The sequence below is a fragment of the Syngnathoides biaculeatus genome, chromosome 14, assembly GCF_019802595.1.
Source record: "Syngnathoides biaculeatus isolate LvHL_M chromosome 14, ASM1980259v1, whole genome shotgun sequence".
NCBI classification, from domain to species: domain Eukaryota; kingdom Metazoa; phylum Chordata; class Actinopteri; order Syngnathiformes; family Syngnathidae; genus Syngnathoides; species Syngnathoides biaculeatus.
Window position 1 is genome coordinate 24,981,602 of NC_084653.1, and position 26,174 is coordinate 25,007,775.

The 26,174-nt window shown below is 48.7% G+C and overlaps 1 protein-coding gene across 3 annotated transcripts; it reads left to right on the forward strand.

Annotated features, from left to right (window-relative positions):
- The first annotated feature begins 564 nt into the window (after window positions 1-564).
- sytl5 (synaptotagmin-like 5) lies at window positions 565-26,052 on the forward strand. Of its 3 annotated transcripts, none has more exons than XM_061842066.1 (18): window positions 565-693; window positions 12,746-13,002; window positions 13,207-13,422; window positions 13,937-14,049; window positions 14,130-14,247; window positions 14,470-14,613; window positions 15,794-15,896; window positions 15,976-16,105; window positions 16,483-16,583; window positions 17,469-17,564; window positions 19,017-19,082; window positions 19,330-19,508; window positions 20,282-20,384; window positions 20,457-20,618; window positions 20,693-20,801; window positions 21,039-21,177; window positions 21,246-21,454; window positions 22,657-26,052. In XM_061842066.1, the coding sequence occupies exons 2-18, from the start codon at window positions 12,887-12,889 to the stop codon at window positions 22,806-22,808; spliced, it is 2,256 nt and encodes a 751-aa protein (XP_061698050.1). In that variant the 5' UTR covers window positions 565-693; window positions 12,746-12,886; the 3' UTR covers window positions 22,809-26,052. The 3 variants fall into 3 exon arrangements, with proteins under 3 accessions (XP_061698050.1, XP_061698048.1, XP_061698051.1); XM_061842064.1 differs by having other exon boundaries at window positions 15,794-15,902; window positions 22,657-26,051; XM_061842067.1 differs by lacking the exon at window positions 19,017-19,082 and having other exon boundaries at window positions 15,794-15,902; window positions 22,657-26,051.
- The last annotated feature ends 122 nt before the right edge of the window (window positions 26,053-26,174 follow it).

The window sequence follows — 26,174 nt, forward strand, 5'->3', positions numbered from 1 at the left end:
GGTAGGCGGATGAAATACTGCACAAGTTTTAAGATTAATACATTTGCATGTATTTTTTCAGAACTCCTTGTATTCAGATGCAAGTTATTATTCACCTTTTATATGCCGTAATTTTTAGTTGAAGCATTTCTCCATCATTCCATCTCGGAGAGTGCAGAGCAGTCCAGTTGTGATCCATTCCAATAAAACGACTTAAATGAATGAGGCATGTAAACGTTTAAAAAAAAAGTACAGAATTATAAATGTACTTATTAAAATAAAAAAAATAAATAAAGAGTCACTTATATTGATTGAAGAGTGGATTGCATTGTGTGGTGTTCAAGATGACCACTTAAGATAAATATAACAATTCCACTAAATATTAGGAGGTGTTTCTAATATCTGGGCGACCTCTTTCATCTTACACGAGATGCAAGCCACAGACAGAACGCGATTGTTATTATTTTGAAAATGTTATTCAAAGGCGCGCACACGCACACGCCCACGCCCACGCACACCACGCCCCCTCCCGTCGAAACACCCTTCCAGTGGCTGTGCGCCCTCCCACAGTGCACTGCGAGGCGCGCAGAGGAGAACAACCTCCCCCCTCCCCCCCTCCACACGCGCACACGGTCACCGACCCCCGGACGAGCACGATCGCGTTCCCCGCGGCCGTCGGAGCTCCTCTACCGGCTTGGCTCGCCGTCCCTCCGGGTAAGACGTGCCTCTCCCGGCGGGTCAAACAAAAAAAAAAAAAATCATCATCATCATAATAATAGTAATAATAGTGGCATATGGCAGCTACTTTCTACTTGTTACTCTCGTAACGAGAACCTCTCTTGGGGTGGGTGAGGGGGGCGCGATCACGTCCGCGGTCGGTCACCGGTGGGACCGGGGAAAGTTCGGCGTGCTTTGCACAGGTGCAATGCAGCAAAAGAGCCCATTTTCTCGCCGCGGCTGCTTCAGCTGCTGCTGCACCCGCTGATAATGATGATGATGATGATGATGATGGTGGTCGTGGTCGTGGTGGTGGTCGTGTGCATGTGGACCGTGAACAGTTTCCAGCGTCAAATTTATTTGGTTTCGCGATTATTATTATTTTTTTTTTTGTGGTGACGCCGCAGCGCATTCGACGATGGCATAACAGGTGCACAAGGTGCGTTTAATGAGGAGACGTTCGGTGCTTGAGTGCACGTCACGCGGAGTTGCTGTGATGTTAGGAGTTCCACGTCTCAACGTTCTTAACCCTCCCTCCCCCAAATGAGCTGTTCAATCAATAGCGCAATTTTGCAATTTAAATAATTGATTTTCGATTGAAGCAGGACGTTGGTTCAGCTTGTAAAGCGATGGCCTCACAGTTCCGAGGTCCCGGGTTCGATCCCGGCCCCGCCTGTGTGGAGTTTGCATGTCCTCCCCGTGCCTGCGTGGGTTTTCTCTGGCCACTCCGGTTTCCTCCCACGTCCCCAAAAAACATGTAACATGAATTGGACACTCTAAATTGCCCATAGGTGTGATCGTGAGTGATACGTGCCCTGCAATTGGCTGGCGACCGGTTCAGGGTATACCCCACCTCCTGGTTCCAGCACTCCTGCGACCCTTGTGAGGATTAGCGGCAAAGAAAATGGATGGATGGATTTTGTATTTGCTCACAAATCATTACAAACTGAGCAGTGTGATTATCGCAAAGAAACAATTACTGTAAGGCTGTTGCTAAATTAATTCGAAAAACCTAATGACAATAATTTTAAAAAATAACGCAACATCGTAAAGGCATAAAGGCTAATGTTGAGAGTTTAAAATGCACGTTTTATTTTTCATTATTTTTTTTCCATGAAGCATTTAAGCACATTGCAAGAAAACAGTTTGTGCGGAAGAGCGTCCTTCGTCTGGGCTGAGGAGAAATATGTCAGAAAATTAAAAAGAAAAGAGAGAAAGCACAACGAGTGCGTTTCACGTTCTGGCTCGGAGGTTGCTGGATGTTGAGCGGGGGGGGGGGGGGAATGGAGCGAGCCGGATGTGGAGCACGCGCCAGGCTGTCAGGGGAATAAAAGCGCTGCGTGACCGAGGAGAAAAAGCCTGGGGGGGACTCCCCTGCTTTTCTGGACTGGATGACTGGAGGTCAGCGCATCATCGCCACGGTTGCCCGCGTCCCGCGAGGCCCCCCCCCCCCCCCCCCGCACTGAGCACGTCTTGGTTGTCGTACGGCGCGGGGTTTCCCTCCCTCCCACCCACACGCGCCGGTGCCTCCCCGCTCGCTTGGTATGCAGCCGCAACCCTCCCGCAGCCTCAGCCAGACGCCGTGTCCCCCCCCCAACCCCCCCCCCCGCCCCCTTCAGGATTCATGCATGTTTTGATACGTTTGTGGGGTTTTATTCATCTTAATGTCAAGCGTGTTGAAACCCGTGAATGGATTTCATTTTTTCTTAAGCAGTTTGATCGATTCACACTGGGCATCTGTTTTTTTTTTTTTTTCCTTCCGTCAACGGCATAAATGCTTTGCGCCAGAGGAATGTTAGACCGGCGTCGCCAATTTCGCAGACTAGCGCGGGTCGGCCGATATTGGAGTCGGCGGGCGGGTCCGCCGTGGGAGCGTTTACGGCCCGACGGTAGTCGCCGCCAATCGAAGCGGCTCCTCTCGTTCCCTTTCAACGCGGCGCCGTCATGATTGCGGAGGAGGACGATGCATAATTGCAGCGATCGTGCTGACTAACCCTTATTGAAACCGTAGATACAGAATCATACTCCGCTTGCTCAATTATTATTATGTTTTCTGTTAATATTGCAGCTTCATTCTGAGAGCCTTTCGCTAATTCATAATTTATTTTTGTAACATTACAATGAATATTTCACTTTTTCCTCCTGATCCTGACCTTATTCTAGAAAATTAAAAACCAATAAAAAACATCATTCCATCCATCCAATTTCTTAGCCGCTTATCCTCACAAAGGTGCGGGGAATGCTGGAGCCTATCCCAGCTGTCAACAGGCAGGAGGCACCTTGAACTGGTCGCCAGCCAATCGGAAGGCACATCGAGACAAACAGCCGCACTCACAATCACAATCAACTAGCGGCACGGTGGTCTCACGGTTTGGAGGACCGGGGTTCAAATCCCGACCCTGTCTGTGTGGAGTTTGCATGTTGTTTCCGTGCCTACGTGCGTTTTCTCCGGGTACTCCGGTTTCCTCCCACATCCCAAAAACACAACATTAATTGGACACACTCTAAATTGCCCCTAGGTGTGATTGTTAGTGCGACTGTTGCTTGTTTCTATCTGCCCTGCAATTGGCTGGGGACCAGTTCAGGGTGTGCCCCGCCTCCTGCCTGTTAACAGCTGGGATAGGCTCCAGCACACCCCAAGACCCTTGTGGGGATAAGCAGCGAAGAAAATGGACTGACGGTTAGATTTACTTAGTTACTAAAGATGGTTCCGGTTCTGATGATAGCTGGGATAGGCTCCAGCACTATTGCGACCCTTGTGAGGATAAGCAACTCAGAAAATGGATGGATTATATGACAATTTAATACGCCAAAAGAATGACTTTTTATTATATTACAACCTTTTCCTTGTAATACTGATCTTGAAAAAAAAAACATAACCTTTAGTATCATTGTGGCTTTATTCTCATATTACTGAACCTTATCTAGAGAAAAAAAAATGGATCTCCTTTCCTTTTTTTTTTTTCATTAGACCGTCGCCTGACAATATTCATGTAATAAAACCGAATTAAAAAAAAAAAAAAAAAAAAAGAAGAGCGGCCGCCTGAATGTCGAGAGCAGACGTACGGCCAAGAGCGCCGCCGAGGTCAACGTGATACCGTCTGAGTAACGTTCCCGACGTAGTGGTTGCCACGGCGATACAAATTGTTGAGGATGGAGCGGAGCACCTCTTGACCTTTTTGGAGAAGGCGGCACGAAGGCGGCGCTCCGACGTGTGTTGCGGGAAATGCAGGCGTGATGGCTTTGGTGATTGTCCCCCCCCACCCCCCACCCCCGTTTATAAATATTTAATATTGGCCGCACATCCCAAAAAACACCCAACATTAATTGGACACTAAATTGCCCATAGGTGTGATTGTGAGTGCGGCTGTTTGTCTCAATGTGCCCTGCAATTAGCTGGCGACCAGTTCAAGGCGTACCCCGCCTCCTGCCTGTTGACACCTGGGATAGGCCCCAGCACTCCCTGCGACCCTCGTGAGGATAAGCGGAAAAAAAAATGGACGGATTAATGGATATTTAACTGTGAATATGAGCAGTCGCAATGCATTTAGGTGACGCCGAACGGCTTCCCGCGCTGGCGGCGTTGCGGTTTTGTTTTGCCCGGCACGATTCCTCTCGGCTGCCCCTCGTTAAAGATCGATGTGAAGTTTGTCGAGGAACGTGCGAGTCCGCCTGGAATACGGCCGACTGCTTCGCTTGAAAAGCCGGCGTAGTACCGCGGCAGCAAAAACAAAGCCAAACAGGATTTTCTGCGCGGGTAAACATTCAAAACGGGTTTGCACGGCACGCAGCAACTCCGCAAATACCCGCCTGGAAAACCTGAATAACGTGCGGTTCTAATTGACAGCGACACGGTGGTTCAACTGGTAAAGCGTTGGCCTCACAGTTCTGAGGTCCCAGGTTCGATCCCAGCACCGCCTGTGTGGAGTTTGCATGTTCTCCCAGTGCCTGCGTGGCTTTTCTCCGGGTAGGCACTCCGGTTTACTCCCACGTCCCCAAAACATGCAACAATAATCAGACACTCTAAATTGCCCCTAGGTGTGATTGTGAGTGCAACTGGGTGTTTGTCTCTATGTGCCCTGCGATTGGCTGGCGACCGGTTCAGGGTGTACCCTGCCTCTTGCCCACTGAAAGCTGGGATGGGCTCCAGCACTCCCGCGACCCCTGTGAGGATAAGCAGCAAAAGAAAATGGATGGATGGATGTAATTGAAACCCATGTCAAACCCATTTTTCTCGTTGGCCACATTGTTGGTTCCGGTTTCCCTCAGAGGGCCGTTATGACTGAATCAATACAAATATTTAATCGTCTCTTCGTATTTCCATCATCAATTTATGATCTACTTTTGGAATCAGAAATCAAGTGTTATGTGTTTTTCAACTATTCATGTTTGCTAACACAAAAATTGCTTGTAATATCTTGACTTGATCGTTTTTGATGCATGGCACTTTAAAATTCATTCATCCATCCATTTTCTTTGCTGCTTATCCTCACGAGGGCCGCGGGGGAGTGCCGGAGCCTATCCCAGCCGTCGACGGGCAGGAGGCGGGGCACACCCTGAACCGGTCGCCAGCCAATCGCAGGGCACATTGAGACAATTGAACTCACAATCACACCTACGGGCAATTTAGAGTGGCCAATGAATGTTGGGACGTGGGAGGAAACCGGAGTGCCCGGAGGGGAAAAAAAAAAAAAAAAAACATGCACGGAGAGAACATGCAAATTCCACCCAGGGAGGGCTGAGATCAAACCCGGGTCCTCAGAACTGTGAGGCCAACGCTTTACCAGCTGATCCACCGTGCCGCCCAATTTGAAGTTTTTGTCCAAATTTTAACAAAAATAATTGAAATTGACACTCTAGATTTGACTTTGCCGGGCCACATAAAATCATGTGGCGGGCCGGCTGTTGCCCCGGGGCCTTGAGTTTGACACCTGTGTATGAATCCAACGAGTTTATCGCGGTTGTAATATTGAGTGGTGTACAATATCATACTTGCAAATGCTTTTCCTTTCACACAAGGGGGGGGGGACTCTCAACATCGCCATTTACATGTCATGATTGTGTTGCATAATCCATATTTTAACTACTTTAACTTTTTTTTTTTTTTACAAGTCGCACTTTCCTGGCAGCATTCCAACTATATACGCGGCGTTTATCCTCGCGGGGACAAATTACTCGCACTTTTTCCCTGCACGACGATTATGATGATAACGACGACGATGACGACTTTGTCTCTTGTGCTCCGGCGTCATATTTGTTATATTTGATTATTTCTCTTCGGTCCGAGGTCCGAGCCCACAAAGCAAAGGCAACGAGGCATTTGCAGCAGCCGCTCTCTTTTTAACGATGTCCAGCGCGCTCGTCAATGAGGGCAAAAGGAGAGCTATGAAATATTCACGCGTGAGACGAGGCAACAAAACTGGGTTAATAACCCCCCCTCCCAAAAAAAAAACAATAAAAAATAAAAATAGATGCCTACTGGAAGCAAAACGACTCCTCGACTGGTACACAAACAAAAGTCTTAATTGTGAGACATTCACGTCACCAAGCGGTGTCTATTATCCAACCATCCATTTTCCTGGGCGCTTATCCTCACAAGGGTCGCGGGGAGTTCCGGAGCCTATCCCAGCTGTCAACGGGCAGGAGGCGGGGCTACACCCCGAACTGGTTGCCAGCCAATCGCAGGCCGGCCTTATTCTTGCATTTCTCGGACAAGAAATGTCAGCGCGTTATTGTTTTTGGCGTGTTTGTACCAAAAATGTTGAAATGTTCAAATATTCAAAGTGCAATCTTCACTTGCTTGAAAAGACGTCTTCTCCAAGGTCAGCAGCACTGAGTCACGTTTTCAAGGCGACGTCGAGCGCGTTATTTTTCCCAATCATGCCTTCTCCTTCCTGTGGCCCCCGCCTCGCCTCGCCTCGCCTCGCCTCCTGCTGCTGATTTTGGGAGGCGTGGCCTGGCCCTCATTTCCTGCCGCCGCCGCCGCCCTCGCTTTGCTTTGAATTAGCAGCCCAAAGGACACAAACAAGGCCTTGAGGGCACGAGTTCGCGCGAGGACGGCGAACTCGCAGACACGTTGAGCTGCGATGACCGAAGGGAAAAAAATGTATTCCTTTTGAAGTTGAAACAAACAAAAAAATGTCCATCTTTGCCGCTTTGAAGACATTTCAGGCTCTTTTGTGATTGCGATTCTGTACGATAAACTTGAATTCATGAATTTCATTCACAAATGTCGGAGACATTTTAGACCAACTCCTCAGCGATGTCACTTTTGAAAAGAAACACAACACAAACGCGCACTATCCAAAAGTTGCTTTTCGCACAGCCTTCATTACTACAGCCCAGATTTAATAATAATCATAATTTGATTTGTGTAAATCTTGTTGCACTATGGAAACGCAAATGTTGTCGTGGCACGAGTGATGCGCTCTGCTATGCTAATGTGCTGCAGGACGGGTTGGAAGTCTCTGTTCTAGCGTACCGAATTTATCCTTCCATAAAGCAATTTTCTTTGCCGCTTATCCTCACAAAGTCGCAGGGAGTGGCGGAGCCTCTCCCAGCTGTCGACGGGCAGGAGGCGGGGTCCACCCTGAACTGGTCACCAGGCAATCGCAGGGCACATAGAGACAAACAGCCGCATTCACAATCACACCTACGGGCAATTTAGAGTGTGCAATTAATGTTTCATGTTTTTTGGGGGGTGGGAGGAAACCGGGGTGCCCGGAGAAAACCCACGCAAGCACGGGGGGAGAACATGCAAACTCCAGACAGGGAAGGCCGGGATTGAACCCGGGTCCTCAGACCTGTGAGGCCAACGCTTTACCAGCTGAGCCACTGTGCCGCCTGTACCAAATTTAACGGTCGATCATTCTAGTGTTCTCCAACTATGTCACGGTTTTTACATATTTTGTGATTTTTTTTTTTTTTTTTTTTTTTCAGAAAAAAATCCTGGTTGTGGGGGGGGGGGGGGAGTAGCACAGCTCAACGCAACGAGTACTCTCACACAGGAGCTGCTGTAAGCCGCAGCTGACGTCCGGGCACTCACGCGAGGCCCCGCCTCTTAAAGGCACACGCATGTCTAACGCAGACACTACACATACTAAGTTAGTAGTAGACAAGTTTAAAGTATGCTGTAGCGGAGCAACAATTCAAATAAAGTTTTTGATGTGGTCAACAGGGCACAGATACGCAATCACTGAGTGGGCGCCTGAACCCGCGTTGCCTGCACCAAAGTCAGGCAAGTGAACCGCTACATCGTCGGTGACCACATCCGATCGGTCGCCATCGTCATGACGGCAGTAACGCATATCGCGGCACGGGAGCCGAACGGATTTCGCTCTCCAACAGAAGAGCGTTTGAATCCCGCGCCGACGTCGACCGTGTCAAACAAGCGGCCCCCTCGGAGGCGGGACCTCATGTTGTTGTTGTTGGTTTTTTTTGTTTTTTTGTTTTTATCCTTCTTATTTTCTGCTCCATCGAGCTGCGGCGAGGACGTGCGGGAGCAGCCTGAAGGCCTTGACGGGTCCTTTAAAAAAAAAAAAAAAAATGTGGCAAGGTAGAGCGACACTTTTTCGACTCTTTGTCATGGTCGTACAGATTAGCTAGCTCACGATCATCTAGCCATCGTCTTAGCCGCTTATCCTCACGAGGGTCGCAGAGAGTGCCGGGGCCTATCCCAGCTGTCGACGGGCAGGAGGTGGGGGAGACTCTGAACCGGTCGCCAGCCAATCGCAGGGCACATTGAGACAAACAACAGCCGAACTCAGAATCACACCTTTGGGCAATTTAGAGGGTCCAAATAATGTCGCATCTTTTTGGGACGTGGGAGGAAACCCGGAGAAAAGCCACGCAGGCACGGGGAGAGCACGCAAACTCCACACGGGCGGGTCTGGGATCGAACCCCGGGCTTTCCAGCTGCTCCACCGTGCGGAAGCTCATGATCTGCGAATTGAAAGATGAAGAGAAGACGGATGGCAAGCGGCTGAAGTGCACGCAGATGTGTCGCTTCATTCTCGCGTCACAGCCAGCGAAGAAGGCAAATTTAAAGCCATTCAGGAGACGCAGCAATAATCCTCATCATTACTTTCCTTAGCCAGTATCAATACAGCGACATGATGATGTATTCATACTCGCAATTGAACACAATGTCGTTATTGTGTCACTTCTCATGATGTCGAGACGCCAACGTCGCTCACTCGACAGTTCAGCACTGAGACGCCGACATTGTATAGCAATACTACGGCTGGTTTAAAAAAAAAAAAAAAAAAAAATATGGGTATGATATAGGAATACGTGCATATCGTATCGTTGTGTCTCATACAGCGACATCACATATTTGTACTCGGGCTTATGCGAATTACCAATTTTTTGATGTATCGGAAGTTTTTCCTCTCATCTCTCATCAATTGTCCCAGCTGGTCAAGCGTTGGCCTCACAGTTCTGAGGACCCGGGTTCGATCCCGGGCCTGCCTGTGTGGATTTTCTCCGGGTGGGCACTCCGGTTTCCTCCCACATCCAAAAATAGCCTAAATTGCCCCTAGGTGTGATTGTGAGTCCGACTGTTTGTCTGTATGTGCCCTGCGATTGTCTAGCGACCAGTTCAGGGTGTACCCCGCCTCCTGCCCGCTGACAGCTGGGATAGGCTTGCTTCAGCACTCCCTGTGACCCTTGTGAGGATAAGCGACAGAGAAAATGGATGGTTGGATAAATTGGGCACTCCAAATTGCCCCTAGGTGCGATTGTGAGTGCGGCTGTTTGCCTCCATGTGCCCTGCGATTGGCTGACGACCAGTTCAGGGTGTACCCCGCCTCCTGCCCCTCGACAGCTGGGATGGGCTCCAGCACTCCTTGCGACCCTTGTGAGGATAAGCGACAAAGAAAATGGATGGTTGGATTAATCGGGCACTCCAAATTGCCCGTAGGTGTGATTGTGAGTGCGGCTGTTTGTCTCCACGTTCCCTGCGATTGGCCGGCGACCAGTTCAGGGTGTACCCCGCCTCTTGCCCGTCGACAGCTGGGATAGGCTCCGGCACTCCCTGCGACCCTTGTGAGGATAAGCGGCTGAGAAAATGCATGGATAGCAGTAGATGTTAAAAAAGCGAAGCTTCAAGTAGCTCCCACTAAGCCAGCACTTTTCTACTCCCGAGTGTGTGACGTTTTGTCGCAGTCATCGCATTTGTGAGTTTTTGTCATTAGAATTTTTGAGCGCACGCACGACGGCCCGCAGGCGGGATTCGGGTATGATTCAGACGGGCAGGCCGACTGACGGGCGTCGCGCGGAGTTGATCTGGCGGATGGCCTCAAGCGGCGGCTGGAGAGCGGGCCGTTATTGACGTGACGGCGATCCATTTTTAATGTTTCCAACACTTGAGTGTCCCCCGCGCGTGCATACAGCGTACGCTTTTTTTGGCGCGCGTTTGAGTCTCCGACTGACTCGCGATGACCTGCTGGTTATTGGTCACAAATTCCCCGCATTAATTATTCAGGAGGAAGTCGTCAGCGTCGGAGGGGTGTTGATTACCACACAACAGCTGCAATGCGTCATCTCCAAATTAACACATTATTAATACTGAAAACTGTCAATCAGATGAGATCACTAGGTACAAAAAAAAAAAACGCTTACTTTTGACACTTGTCAAGATGCGGTGCCTCCACGCCGGAGTTTAATTCATGATTCAGAACACGCGCTTCTCAAATCAACTCTTCCCATTGAAATGAATGCAGAATGCATGAATCCATTCCAGGTCTGCCCAAAAACCAAACTATAGTAAAAGAAAAGAAAATACCCTCAAGTGTATTGCACTTAATATTGAAAAAACACATTAATACAGTACCAGCGGGATGGCGGCGCACCTGTAGAGCGTTGGCCTCACAGTTCTGAGGACCGGGGTTCGAATCCCAGCCCCGCCTGTGTGGAGTTTGCGTCTTCTCCCTGCGTGGGTTTTCTTCGGGCACTCCGGTTTCCTCCCACATGCAACATTAATTGGACACTCTCAATTGCCCCTTGCCCATGACTGCTGGGATAGGCTCCAGCCCTCCTGTGACCCTTGTGTGGATAGGTGGCTCAGAAAATAGATGGATGCATTATGTTAAATGTGTCAGCATTAAGCTAGCGCACTGCCATAATACCAAAATATGCAGCAAACCTGGACCGTTCCTCACCCCTGTGGCCTCTGCTTGTCTGGCAACGGCGCCGTGGACACTTGTGAGCTTCAACCACCGTTTGCACGTGAACGCGGCTGCCCCGCACTCAACGGATTCCGAAGGGGCACACGCGCGCGTCGCCTCCCATGCTAAGACTTCAAGTCGGCGACAAAAGGCTCGGAGCGAGCCATGCGTTCCTCTGAGCTCCATTTTTTTTTTTTTTTTTATCGCAAGGCTAGCGGCGGCATTTATTTGATCCGAAAAGCCAAACATTTGACAGTCTCCAGTTTGCTCAAGGGCAGAGCCGACAAGAACGTGTGGGCTGGCAAACACACACGACACTACTACGAGATAGACTGAGTGATCGTAAACTTTGAACCGTCCGAAGCGTAGAGAAAAAACAAAACGTGAGGGTTCGAACTTTCAAGGCATTCCGGAAAATTCTGGACAGTTTCTCGTGCTAAGTTCCAGGTGAAAATTTGTACCACAGGGCTATTGTCTTAAAAGAAAACCCTGCTCAAGAGGTAGTACTGGGGCCCAGAAACCCTGGGGTGGGGTCTGCAGCCCTTCACGCACGTGTCAGAACCTTTTTAGTTCCAGTGGCAACTTCAAAGAATTCAGAATCAGGTAGAAATGAGGAAAGAAATGCGCGTACGTGAAGCTAAAATTCCAAATGCAAGCGGCCTATAAAAGGTTAAAAGCCGCAGACGACCGATTGTTTATTTCCTTCCTACTTGTAATTCCCTGCGTGGGGACTTAAAGGTGAAAGAAATTGTCCTCATTGATCAGCAGCTCAAGAGGCGGCGGCGGTGCAAATTGTTGATCACGGAGCCGCGCCGCTTTCCTAATTGGCGGCGGGCGGAGGAAGGATGCCGCCGCTGAAAGGGGAGGAAGCCCAGCGGGGAACGGAAAGATTTGCAGGGAGGGCCTGAAAGGAAAATGTCGCCACGGCATGGCCAAACCGAGTCAAAACGCGCAAGTCCATTAGTGGGGGTTTTGTTCTTTGTTGTTTCCGCCGAGACTTTTGCGCTGTAACGTTGAGATTGAAGGAAAATTTCGGTGGTTTGGAGTAACGACGTATCCAATAGGTCGCGTAATATGTACTCTATCATGATGACGTTAAAACCTCTCTCGTTTAATCGTGTTTTGAGAGACAATTATGAATTTTCAGGGGCGCCGCGAGTCACACGACCTACGCACGTGAATGTGACGTGTTACGTGCCGGTCCAAACGCTAGATTACTTGGGTCACCATTATGCCCGGTCTGACGATCTCACAGTTCCGCCAAGCGGTCATTGCGCCCGAAGAACCATGCGAACATTCAACATTAATTAGAGTCGCAGCTTCAAATCTGTACGGAAGTATTCCTCCGTCTTCCCGATCAAGCGATACTGCTATTTCTTCATCAGATTAGGACGAATCCGAGAAATCAGCGCCAGGCACAATGTAATCAAGCCTTTGGTGCGGCACCTTACACGTCACATCCCTACACGGAGGTCATGTGACTCATCAAAATGACGGCGCCCGTGAAAATTCGTAATTGTCGATTAAAAATCTTCTCAAAACACCATTAAATGAGAGACGATTCAACATCACATTATCAAGATAGAGTACATACGACATGACCTATTGGATACATTGTTACGCCGAACCAGCGGAATTTTCCTTTAAATGCTGTTTGGCCCAAGGGCTCCGGGTTCCCCAGGCCTGCAACACTGAATGTAGTATCGTTTCAAATTTGAGATATTGATATCTGTCCACGTGTGTATTTCCAACACCATCACCGGTTCAATGTGACTTTACATATTCCTAAACCGTCCGAAAAGGTCAAGAACATCAAATTGGGATTGTAGTACGACAAAAACTCCACTGGTTTTTCAACTCGCGTCCGTCTGGGTGCTCACCAGGTTTCCGCTGCAGAAGCTCGGACGACAACGTGAAGCGCGAAACGGCAACGGCGGCGCGCGTGATGCAGAAGTCGGCGTCGACCTTGATGCGGCGTCCCCGCCGGGCCGATTCCGCCGCCCGCGCGTAGAACCGAGGCGGCGATGGGGTCGGTCGAGGACCTGAACCTCTCCTTCCTGCTGGAGCACGAGCGGGACAGCATCCTGAAGGTGCTGCAGAAGGACGAGAAGCTGAGGAAGCGAGAGGAGAAGAGGATACGGTGAGAATATTAGCTGACGCAGGGGTGTCAAACATACGGCCCGCGTCCTAAAAGTCGACGCTCGAAGGTTCGATCTGAACATTGTGGTAGCGGGGGGATATGAAATTATTATGATCATGTAGAAAATGGAGCCAAAATAATTCCTAATGCGGTGACAACATTCGTTGGGAGTCTTCATCTGGTTTGCTGCGCTCCCCCCAACAGGAAGTTGAAGAACGAGCTGCTGGAGATCAAACGCAAAGGCTCCCGGCCGCCGCGGGAGCCGGCGGAGCGTCGGTGCGCCCGCTGCGTCAAGACGCTGGGCCTGATTTTCGACCGCGGCGAGCAATGCGACGAGTGCCAGCTGCGCGTGTGCGGCGAGTGCCGCGTCGCCACCCCCAAGCGCCGCCGCTGGAGGTGCAACGTCTGCGCCAAGATCTCGTGAGTGTCGGCAAGATTTCTTTCGTGATGGATTGTTTTATCGTTCCGTATCTCTTCCGTAACTTCGATCTCACGGCCATGAGAACGCCCCCGATCTCGTCAGGTCTCGGAAGCGAAGCGGGTTTGGCCCTGGTTAGTACTTGGATGGGGGACCGCTTGGGAATACCAGGTGGTGTAAGCTTCTCTCCCCGGCTACGTGCAAAAGGGTTTTGCGCCAGGAAGGGCATCCGGCGTGAAACTGTGCCAAACAAATATGCGTTCATCTAAGATGACACACTGCGGCGACCCCTAATTGGACAAGCCGAAAGGAAAAGAAGAAGAAGAAGACGAATTCTGCTGTAACTTCTCTGAGATCTGCAACCTCGCAAAGTTTGTCTTATCCAAGGATGTTCCCGACTCTCTGGGTAGCTCCTAGGAATTAAAACAAAAACCTGTAAAGACAAGATCGTTTTTCTGATTCCGCACGCGTGCGCATGTGGACACGTCGAGTTTATTATTTCCGCCGCGTCCGCAGAGAGTTGAAGGTGGCGACAGGCGAGTGGTTCCTTGAGGAGCGATCGAAGCGCTTTGAGCGCAAACTCCTGAGCAGCGACGTGGTTAAGCAAACAATCCTGAGCACCCCGACAGGTGAGTTTTCGCTCGCGCGCTTGGCGCCGCGTCGGGGACTTTCCGAAACCGCCGCATCCGCCGTGTGTTTCGATCCCAAGCCCCGCAGGACGGAAAGTCCCCGGAGAACTCGACGCTCCGGCCCGAGGCGGGGACGCCCGACACGCCCAAATCCAGCAGGAGTTCCAAAAATGTTGTCGACGGACTGAGAAAGAGAGGGTGAGACTCACGAGATTTGCGCAAAATAAGTCCCAGAACACGTAATCCGGTGGTCTTGAGATAAAAATCCGCACGGGTAGACTCCAGGAAACTGAACTCGTCTTGTCCGTTGAATTTGTTGCGTTATTTCTCGCTCTCTGGAGTTCAGAACCCACTTTTGACGATGGTACTTTTCCGCCGCCGACGCATAAAAATGAGCTTGTTGCCGTGTGCCCTGTGCAGGAGGATGAGGACGGCGGACAAAGTGGGCAGCCGACACTTGAGGTCGCAAAACGGCCTCACCGGCCTCAACGTCAAAATCGCTTCGGACGGCGACGCTCAGAGCGTGCGGAGCGTTCGCTCCGCGCCGGATTATCATTCAAACAGGTGTGTGTCCAAAACCTCGCCGACGTCAGGTGCATTTACAAAATCTGATGCCGCCAACACTTTATAAATGATAACAGTTATGACTGACACATTGCATGTTTATCGTTTCCAATTTAGGCCTCCTTAGATGTGTGAAAACGGAACGCTACAGTTATGTATATGTTTAAATAATAAACCAACAAACATGCAAATAAATAGATAATGTCTAGTGAGATTAATTATGGATATCTAACACCGTGTAGATCTGGTTATTTTTCTCTACGGTGCTGGCAACTCATTGGCATTTCCACCCATAAATATACCACAAACGATGAGGACAAAACAGACTTTGTTTCAAACCTGTCCGAAATCGCTACCTTTAAAAATCGATGGTGAAAAAAAAAAAAAAAAATGAGCCAAGGATTCTGTATCTTCCACTAACAACCCAGGCTAAACTTAGCTCCTGCGTCTCAGCCGAGATGGATCACTTCAACATTCTTCCTTGACACCAATTGCTGTTTTGCTGTAAAAGAGAGCATTAGTGCATATTAGCCAAGAATAGGTGGCCCCGAAAAAAAAACATCCATCCATTTCCTTTACCGCTTATCCTCACGAGGGTCGCGGGGAGTGCTAGAGCCTATCCCAGCTGCCGACGGACGGGAGGCGGGGTTACGCCCTGAACTGGTTGCCAGTCAATCGGAGGGCACACGTAGACAGACAACACTTGCCCTCACTATCACACCTCGGAGCAATTTAGAGTGTCCGATTAACGTTGCATGTTTTGTGGGATGTGGGAGGAAACCGGAGCGCCCACCCGGAGAAAACCCACGCAGGCACGGGGAGAACATGCAAACTCCACACTGGCGGGTCCAGGTTTTAAGCTGGGACCTCAGACCTGTGAGGCCAACGCTTATTTACCAGCTGATCCACCGTATTATACACATAAAGTGTCTATTTTCAGAAAATAGGGACCGATCCCGATGTGAAAAGCAAACATTAGTGAGTAATTGACGCTGAGTTTTCTGGGCAATAACAAAGACTAAAAAAAAAAAAAAAACAAAAAAACCCCAACTGTGAATATGTAAATTTGCAAATGCCGAACAAATAATTGGCTGAGGTTCAGTATATATATTCGGCCAAACACAAAGTTATGATCACGGAAGCGGCATTTTACGACTTGCTCTGTCCTCGTCTCTTCCAGAAAAGCCACCTCGGCGCCGGACCCCTGCGGGACGCCGGCCGCGCTCAACAACCGGCGTTCCAAAACTCCCGACCGACACTCCACCGCCGGCAGCGACCGGAGGGTCAGGGTTAGCTGACGCGCAAAACGTACGTAGATCCGTCCCCGGTTCGTTGTTTTGAACGGCCGCCTCGTTTGTGCAGCCGGACGGGGCCGAGAGCGTTTCCAGCTTCCACTCCGGCGGCAGCGCGCCTGAGAAGAAAGCCTCAGGGACTCACGCCAGAGGCTACGGCGCGCCGAGCATTTCCGTGTCCCAGGCTTCGGTGTCATCAGGTCGCTACTCATGAGATCGCATGCACATTTCGATTATTGTTATTATTATGCTTTCAAATGATGCAGCGCAGGCTCCCACCGCCGCAATAAACACGTCGTTACACGTCCCCTCCCGTAACAGCTGCCGCCACGAAGTGTGCATAATTAATTCCCAAGTAAACCCCATCTGTCTGTAAAAGGGCACATCTGTGCCTATCAATCATATTCATAGGGCACCAACTCGGTCCGAGCCCTCGTCACAGAAGATCTTTTCAAAGTCTTCCGAAGCGCGCAAATCCAACTCGTAGCTCAAGGCACTATTGTGCATACATATTTTTGCATTCTTTGATTTCAATACAGAGATTAAAGGCTCATTCGATTCTTGTCTTGTCGACCAGATCACAGCCGCTCCGAGATGGACCTCTCAGCTGCAGGTTCGGAACACAGCGACGACGCCTTCAGCCTCAGAAGCCGCTCTGTGCCTGGCCTCAATGAGACGGTGAGTTTTTGTGTTTTGGGTCTTTGCTTGATTGCGACACACCTTCGGTTTGGACAGATGGCCTCAATTTCTTACTTTTGATAAACTTGATCAAATTCAATTTTCCATTGATGACAGCAATCCGTCCAGGCCCTGAGATAGCAGAGCACCCCCACCATGTTTCACATTTGGGACACGGTTTTGCTTGTAGGTCTGGCGTTTTTCCTGCACACATGACGTGTTCCTTTGTTTATTATAGATTTTGTTGGGCGGCACGGTGGAGCAGCTGGAAAGCGTTGGCCTCACAGTTCTGAGGACCCGGGTTTAATCCCGGACCCTCCTGTGTGGAGTTTGCATGTTCTCCCCTGTGCCTGCGTGGCTTTTCTCCGGGCGCTCCGGTTTCCTCCCGCATCCCAAAAACATGCAACATTAATCGGACACCCTAAATTGCCCCTAGGTGCGATTGTGAGTGCGGCTGTTTGTCTCGATGTGCCCTGCGATTGGCTAGCAATCAGTCCCAGGTGTAACCCGCCCCCTGCCCGTTGACTGCTGGGATAGGCTCCAGCACTCCCGCGACCCTTGTGAGGATAAGCGGCTAGGAAAATGGATGGGTGGATAGATTTTTTTTTTTTTTTTTTTAGTTACTAAAGGTGGTTCCGTTCCCAAGAACTGCGGTTCCATTATTGCTTCGTGGCTCTGGTGACTGCGCTCAGTCTATCGCCTAAGGGGGGGGGGGCAGTGGGCTCAGTAATTGGCAAAGAGGCCAAGAAATAATCACACAGTGTCCTGACTCGCCTCAGTGACTTTATGGAGGTTGACTGCATGCGCGAACGCACGCACAGCGTCGCAACGGCCTCGGGGAGGCCATCCCCGTTCAGTCTTCTCATTGGACGTGACGGTCCGCAGGAGTTCTCCGACCGGGACGCCGAGGAGGACGTCGACGCCCTGACGTCTGCCCGCAGCCGGTCGGCCGGACGCCGCCTCGGCGACGCCGTGTCCACGGTGAGGACGCGACCTCTTTCCAACCGGCGCCGACGACGCACCGTGCCCCGATACGACCTCGTGCCGCAGTGCAAACGTGCGCCTGGTCGCCGGGTGTGGGCAACACCTGTTGTGTGTCTTGACTGTGTAAATAAGAAGGGACCTTAAATGCATCGTGCACGCTCGAGTGTTGCTTTATGATATGATAACATTTATTGTGGCGTGTCTGACACTTATTCACCGCTGCATTTATGGAGGGTGTGAATGCCTGCGTGTAGGATGTGGTACGTCATAACTCGCACAATGGACGCACCCAATATTAAGAAGTAGTGCGCATCAAAAACAGCATTCAGGTCCTACCCCCGCCCCCCACCAAAAAAAAAAAAAAAAAATTCAGGGTAGGGTCGAGAATAATGCCAAAATATTCTAGGAATACATTTATGAATGAATGAATGAAGTCAGAATGTTGAGAGAAAATAGTAAAAGGCTACAAAAACTTTGTACGCATTGTTTTGAACAGAAAATCATATCCTGCACGAAAGAAATCGTAATATATATATATATATATATATATATATATATATATATATATATTAGGTGTGTGCGTAAAAACATTTTACCAGCACCATTTTTTTAAGCGGTAATAAAATCTGAATTTAACAAGTAACTTATGTACATTTATGTTTAAAAAAAAAAATCTCATTTAAGGTCATAATTTTAATGAAGTGAAATCTTTAAAAAAAATTCCATACAGCATTTTTACACCCATAGACATTTCTTGCTTTTTTTTCAGTTTTTTTTTCCCCAAGTATTTTAATTTCTGATTAAAAACATCTATGAGTAAATATCCTCATGTTTGTAACGGAACAGCAAATACTCTACTGTATTAATTATTAAGTTCATTCATTACATTTGAACATGATAAATTTCACATTTAAAGGTGACAAGTTTCAATTGAATTTTGAATTTGAATTCAATTTGCATTTTGAGCACGATGGTTAGCATGTAGCATTTAGCAGAAGTTGTACTGTGCTCTCCACCTCACTTTTTCTTTCATTTTTCTTTAAAGAAATTCAATGTTTTGAAATGACGACAATGTAAATAGTTTTCCCCTCTTTCTGATTTCATTTCTTCCTTGGCACGTTTTCACGGGTGGACAAATCCGAGCTAACGCGAAGACAGAAGTGCCCTTTGGTGTGATTTTTTTTTTTTTTTTTTTTTGGGTGTGCGCTCGTGCCGATTCCGGATGAGCTGTAATCTCTGCGCCTTGCCTCTGATAATCGCCATGGTAACCGAGCGTCACGTTGTTCCCGGGTGTGCTGTCGGCGACCTCTGCAGCCCTTCCTCGCGGGTCCCCGGTGGGCCGATGGCGGTGATGGGGGTTGCTTTGTGCTTACTCTCTGTCTCTTCTACTAATAGGTCCGAAAGGCTCAGTTCTGATGTTTCTCTTCTTTCTTCCTAACCCTGCGCTAGTCTTCCACTCCCGCCTCGGAAAGGAGGTGGGCCTTCCTCAATGTCCCCGACTCTGACGCCGAGACTGTAAGGTTCCCCCCTTCCGCTTTTTCCAACTCGTAGTGCATGCTAGTTGGCGCGGACTAGTAAGTTTAACCTTTACGCACGTAAAATTTGACCCAAACAGCATAAAAATGTTTAGAACATGAAAGTTTTACTGAACAACTAAGACGGGAAACCACCTCAGCGTCGCTCCACTTTCCCGTCCTTCTCGACCTCAATACTGGTCCCCCCCCCACCCCCCACCCTGCCTCTCTCGTCTGTGCCCCGCCAGAGTAGCATCAGCAGTATGATGAGCATGTACAGCGAGACGGGCGACTACGGCAACGCCCGCATCAGCGGCGAGATCCTGTTGAACATCAGCTACAGCTACAAGACGGGCGCCCTCAACGTGCTGGTCAAGGAGTGCCACAATCTGGCCACGGGGGACGAGAGGAGGCAACGCACCGACGCGTAAGACACGTCCATAAAACAATTTTACGCTTACTATTATGTTAGCGTGAGGTGAGATGTGCCGTTGGTGTGTCAGAAGAATTTAAGGTGGAGGCGGGTCTGCATCAGGGTTCCGCGCTGAGCCCCTTCCCGTTTGAGGTAGTAATGGATAGACTGACAGACGAGGTTAGACTGGATTCCCCTTGGACCAGGGTGTTCAAATAGGATATTGTGAAAGCAGGAAACAGGCGGAGGAACATTTAGAAAGATGGAGGTACACACTGGAAAGGAGACGAATGAAGATTAGCTGAAATAAAACGGAATATGTGCTTAGCGGGGTTCGAGTAGTGTTAGTGATCAACATCAGGTTAGTTGTTCTGGTGCCGTTATTGGTTAGCTTTAGCGGTCCGGGTTTATTTTGAGGAGTATGATTAATTTTAGGGTAGGGTTTAGGGTAAGCTATACAGTTTTTAGTGGTTCTGATGAATGATTAAGTTTGATGGTTCACAGTTAGGGTTGGGGGGGGGGGTTCGAGTAGTGTTAGTGATCAAGATCAGGTTAGTTGTTATGGTGCTGGTATTGGTTAGCTTTAGCGGTTAGGGTTAGCGTTAGGAGTTGCCATTAGGTTTAAGTAGGGTTGGAGTTGGGGTTAGTACGTTGCTAACTGAAGTTTTGCGGGATGCCGTCCAAAGTTTCACACTCTCGCGTGCTCCAGTTCAGAATTGTACAAGCCGGACTTTTGATGTTTGACTGAGGTTTTAGGTTTTGAGGTGAGCACGCGTGTTTCCCGACAGATACGTGAAAACGTACCTGCTGCCGGACACGTCGCGCCAGAGCAAGAGGAAGACCAGCATCAAGGCCAACAGCATCAATCCCGTTTTTAACCAGAACCTGAGGGTGGGTGCATTTCATCAACGCGGCGTTTTGGTCTGATCCGAAGCTGACTTGCATCCTCCTTCGTCGGCGCAGTACGTGATCAGCCACTCGCAGCTGGAAACGCGAACCCTGCAAGTGTCAGTGTGGCACCACGACCGCTTCGGGCACAACAGCTTCCTCGGGGAAACGGAGCTGACTTTCGACTCCTGGGAGTTCGATTCCCAAATCGACGAGTGGTTCGCTCTGCAGCCCAAGGTAGCAAACGCCGCTTCTCGCGTCTTCTCCCATCGCAATGCGCAAAACGCGCCAGTGACGACGCCTTTGTGCAGCTGGAGAGCGGCATCGACGCCGCCATGCAGTACAAAGGAGAACTGACCGTGGTGTTGAAGTACATCCCTGCAGAGAAGAACCTCATGCTGCCTCTGGACCAAGTACAAGGTATATTCACAAATACAGTACTTGAACTGAGAACATTTAAGGATAAGCCCAACCACAGCCCAGACCTAAATCCAAGTGAAAATGCACGCAGTGAGCTGTAAACAAGTCACGTGTTTGCAACGTGACCCATTTTGGCCGCTTCCGCAAGTAGACGTCCAAAATATTGTTAAATGGATACTTTGACTGTACTTTTTATGAGTTTGAAAAAAAAATAAAAATGTTTGCTGCTTCCTTCAGTCAAGAAAGGCTTCCTGAAAGGCAAGAAGAAGAGCACCTTCACGCCACCCAAAGGGGGCATGGTCGAGCTTCTCGTCAAGGGGGCCAAAAATCTAACGGCCGTCAAGTCTGGAGGAACGTCGGATCCTTTCGTCAAAGGGTGAGATCCGGATGATGACCGCGCCTATTTCCGATTTATGATTGTCGCAAACGGTCTACTGTGCGCAGTTACCTGCTGCCGGACAGCCACAAGTCCACGAAGCACAAGACGGCGGTGGAGCGCCGCACCGTCAACCCGCAGTGGAACCACACGTTCACCTACTGCGGTCTGCAGCCGGGAGACCTCAACAACGTGTGTCTGGAGCTCACCGTGTGGGACAAGGAGGCCCTGGCCAGCAACGTCTTCCTGGGCGGAGTCAGGCTGGGGGCTGGAACAGGTGGGCGCAAGACTGCCGCAGCGCACCGGCAAAATGGACCCTTCCGACTGGTGATTTTTAAGCTCCGCCCCCTTAGCTACAGTTGCCATGTCCCACAAGCTTCCAAAATGGCGACTGAACAGAACAGGTTTGAAGTTGAGTCTCTGTCGCGTATTCCAGATAATATTGCCGTATGTTTATTCGCCAAATCCGTCAGACTTGTCCAAGAGAGGTCTCAGCTATTTCACGCAAGGATATATACACGGAATTAAGATTTTGGACGGAGCAGGACACAATGTCACAGTTACGGCGAAATGCATTTAAGCATCCCTAACCCGACTCTTCGGCATAAAACGTGACACACTTCATTCGGCAGGTCAGCGATACGCTAACAAAGTGAAAGTTCTTCTCCCGCAATGTATAAAGGCATTGATAATAATTCAATCAAACTCAGAGAAAATAATTCTCCCTCACTCATCTTCGAACATGCAGCCTTGTGTTTGTTGATATTGTTCACATTTAGTTGTACGTGTGCCCTTCCGCGAGCCTTCATCCACCGTAGACACTTCGTCAGCTGTGTTTTAGGTTCTGGAAAATGAATCAACCTAGCCGGATATCTTTCAACTTAACTGAACGTTCACCTAGCGCATCTGAGGACCATTTTCTTCATAACATGAACTCTTCCGAGCGCACGCTACTGGCAACCAGCATTGCAGGTCGGAAAGGTCCATTGAATGCAGAGGTGGGTGAAGGTTTAGGGTTGGGGGCTCAGTCTTGGGTTTAGGGTCCGTTTTTCAATCCGTCTTGAACAGCAAAAAGAGGGGCTAAGTGCCTCGTACGAAAACGTGCGCTCGTCTCTGCCAACATTAGCTCGGATCGGCTCCATCTTGCCTGCGACCGATTGTCGACAAGCGCTACGGGTGGACTGCTGTCGCTTTGCTGTGCCTTGCAACTGCATACAGTATATCTTGAAGACATTGTTTATTAATATTAACTCCACTCACAACTCTTCCATGCACCATTTTTTCCACGCTAATGCGACCCTGGAACGGAAGCAAAAGTTCAGAGTTTCAGAGAAATGTAATCATTGAGTAAAACTCGGTTCCTACATTTGATCAATGGTCTGCTTTGTTATAAATCACTATAATCAGTTCACCTCACCCCCGTAACATAATAACGATGTTTTTTTGTTTTTTTTTTTGTCTTCCCCTCCTCGCCTCTAGGCACAAGTTACGGGAACGAGGTGGACTGGATGGACTCGTGCGGGGAGGAGCAGCGACTGTGGCGGCGCATGATTGAAAATCCAGAAATCCCCCAGGAGTGCACGCTCGTGCTGAGGTCCAGCATGCGAAAGTGCGCCACAGGCACCGCATGAGCCCGAACGGATTACAAACGCGAGACGGGTTTCCAACAGGCAGTACAGTACAGCACAGCCCGGAACAGCAAAACGCCATCTGCCTTTCCTCGGGACCCCGGTCGTACTACTCGGTTTGGTCTCGGAACCAAATACATTTTCGCGAGTCTCTCGCACCGAGATGCCGCCAAATTGTTTTGGTGAAATTGAACCCACGGGAGGGGTTATTGCCGCATCTGTGTGCGCTTCGCCACATGGTCGCTGCAAAAACCGAGCTTCATTTAAACAAAATCTTCTGCCGAGAGGAGAGCAAAACTGAACCCGGGGAGATTTCTGAAAACAATTACGTAGCTCGCCTCAAAACCCTTAAAACGAGCGCATTTGTACCAAAGTACCCCGACGGGACCATTAGGGGTCTTTATTTTTCATATTTTGCCTTCATTTCAGCGATTCATTGTTGTTTAGCGGTTTTCCTTTCACGCACAGATCTTGAGAAATCGCTCTGCTGGCTGTCCCTGTTCTGGGACTGTCTCAGAATGCAGAACTCTACCGAACAGCAACCCGAGAAAAAAATAAAACCCAGGCAGCGCGGAAAGGTTAAATAAATCAGCCAAAACGTTCCGGCGTACTCGCTTTACGCTTCAACGGACACGATTTCAAATGATCAAATTGGACTTTTCGCTTCTCGGACTATTTATTCCCAAACAGTAAAAAAAAGATTAATGATTCGATTCTGATTTGCGAGTCATCAGTTACCGTCAAGACAAACGGCCAAAGGGTGATTTAGAGGGCGGGTCCGAGCCCTGCCACACTTTATAGGGAAACGTAACCCGTAAATTAAGACGTTAAAAATAAAAACATAAAAAAAACGCTACCTGACTGTACTGCTTGGTGGAAACTGGCCAAAAGAAGAAGTGACGGCAAAAGAAGAATCAGAACCGACGTCGCGAGAAAGTCGAGCATCTCTCTCTAGTTCCGCCTTTCTTCCCTTGTCTGGAACAACCAATCATGCCTTAGACTAAGATCCAAATGCGACCCCCCACCACCACACACCACCTCCTGGCCCTGCAAAAACTTCTCCATTCACTTCAAAACGGTAAGCACATGCTAATTTCAAGCACAGCTACAAACGATTCACGAGCTCCCCGATCATTTTTTTTAGCATGTAGCTAACGATGGCTGACATTTTTTTTTTTTTTTTAAAATACAAGACATAAATCAAAGCAGTGGCAAAAGGTCTGCTTTGAAAGCACGTACTCGCAAGTACGACGAGTGAAAGTATCTGTTTTATCGTAGCTTCGAAATGACTTTTCACCATTGAGCTCGGTAACGGCCTTCTCTATTACTAGTACGCTAGCTGTCCATTTCCAAAGAGCTCTTTAACACAATAGAATAGCACCGATGGCAAATGCATATAAAAATTTGCAAAAGTGTTTGCGAAATGTGAATTTGGGGAACTGCAAGAGGTTACGGCACAGTCTAAAAGTGGGTGTCCAGGACCAAAGGACTCTGTGACAAGTGAAGGACTGGCAGACCAACTTCGGTGCTTAATGGACCTTTCCGATGGAGATCTTAAGCTCCGCCCCCTTAGCCATGTCCCTCAAGCGTCCAAAATGGCGATTTAACATCACATGTTTGAAGTCGATTCTCTGTCGCGTAATCCAGATAATATCGGGGTATGTTTTTTGCCAAATGCGCCAGACTTGTCCAAGAGAGTTCTGCAGAGATCGTCTCAACTATTTCACGCAAGGGTACGTACACGGGATTAAGATTTCGGACGGAGCGGGGCGCAATGTCAGAGCTACAGCGAAATGTTGGTGATCGATGCAAAAAAGTTTGACGCCTCACAAACTTTGTATTGAAATCCAACAGGATAAAATTGTGGAATCGTACTGCGAATGTAAAGCAGGGTGAGTACTTTTTACTTGGAAAGGTCACGACTATTATCATTGCAGTCTTTAGAAGTGAGTGGGTGTATTCATTTGACTTGGCTTGTGATGGAACCCAGTGCTCTGTCTTAAAAGTCAGATGTGATACAAATAGGCAAATAGACATTTCTCTTGCATGACGTGGTGCATTTACGTTTCCCTAACCCGACTCTTCGGCATAAAACATTCGGCAGGTCAGTGATACGCTAACAAAGTGAAAGTTCTTCTCCTGCAATGTATAAAGTGCTGGTAATAATTCAATCAAACTCAGAGAAGATACTTCTCCATCGCTTACCTTTGAACATACAGCCTTGTGTTTGTCGATATTGTCCACATTTAGTTGTACATGTGCTCTTCCGCGAGCCTTAATCCACCGTAGACACTTCGTCAGCTGTGTTTTAGGTTCTGGAAAATGAATCAACCTAGCCGGATATCTTTCAACATAACTGAACGTTCACCTAGCGCATCTGAGGACCATTTTCTTCATAACATGAACTTTTCCAAGCGCACGCTACTGGCAACCAGCATTGCTTGTGGGACAAAATGGCGACAGGGGCGTGTCAAGACAATGCGGCTATCTGATTGGCTATTATTGTACAAGTGATTAACAGGTTGGAAAGGTCCATTGTGGGAAGAGTAACCATGTGTCCATCCATTATACCCCCCCACCCCACCCCACCCCTGAATTAAACTCGTACATCAAGGTACACCCGCTACACGTTTGCTACCAAAGTTATAGACGAATCGGACCATCGGTGGACGTGTCGTCGTCGTCGTGAGCATCTTAGCATGCTAATCTTAGCATTTAGCTCAAAGTTACCACCGTGCCTATAAAGCACAATTTCACTGCGCAGTCTCGCTAGCATGATTTTGTCCTGCCTCGACCTTTAGATTTGATAGATCGTAACTCATTGATGAATATTTCTTTGGTGACAGTCCGTGCCTGGGTGGGAAAAAATAAATAAAATGAAATCTGGCAAGAGGAAATACCTGACTTGATCCAGCCTTGATGTAAACGTAGCTAGCACTGTATCAGTGTGAACAATTAGCTGCTTGCTCGATGAGGGAAACACGAACAAAAGGGAAGTTGAGCACTGATAAACGGCAGCGTTGGAGGACTCTGACGATGATGATGATGATGATGATGATACATACCATATATACCATTCCTGCACTACTATTATTAATAAATGTCCGACACGATTTTAGATGACAAGCTCCCGCAATACCCGACTGCTGACTTTTAATGTACAGCATGTGTTATCTTGTGTGTCTAAACCGGTTTCATCCCATCGCAAAAATATTTTGAAAGTAAACAATAAAAACCTTTACACAGATGGCTGAATGCAAATTGTTGATTTTTTTTTTTTTTTTTTGGGGACGCGCCACCGTATATTAATAACCAGCGGGAGGGAACACACGGCGTAATCCAAAGAGTGTGAGAATACATTATTATTAT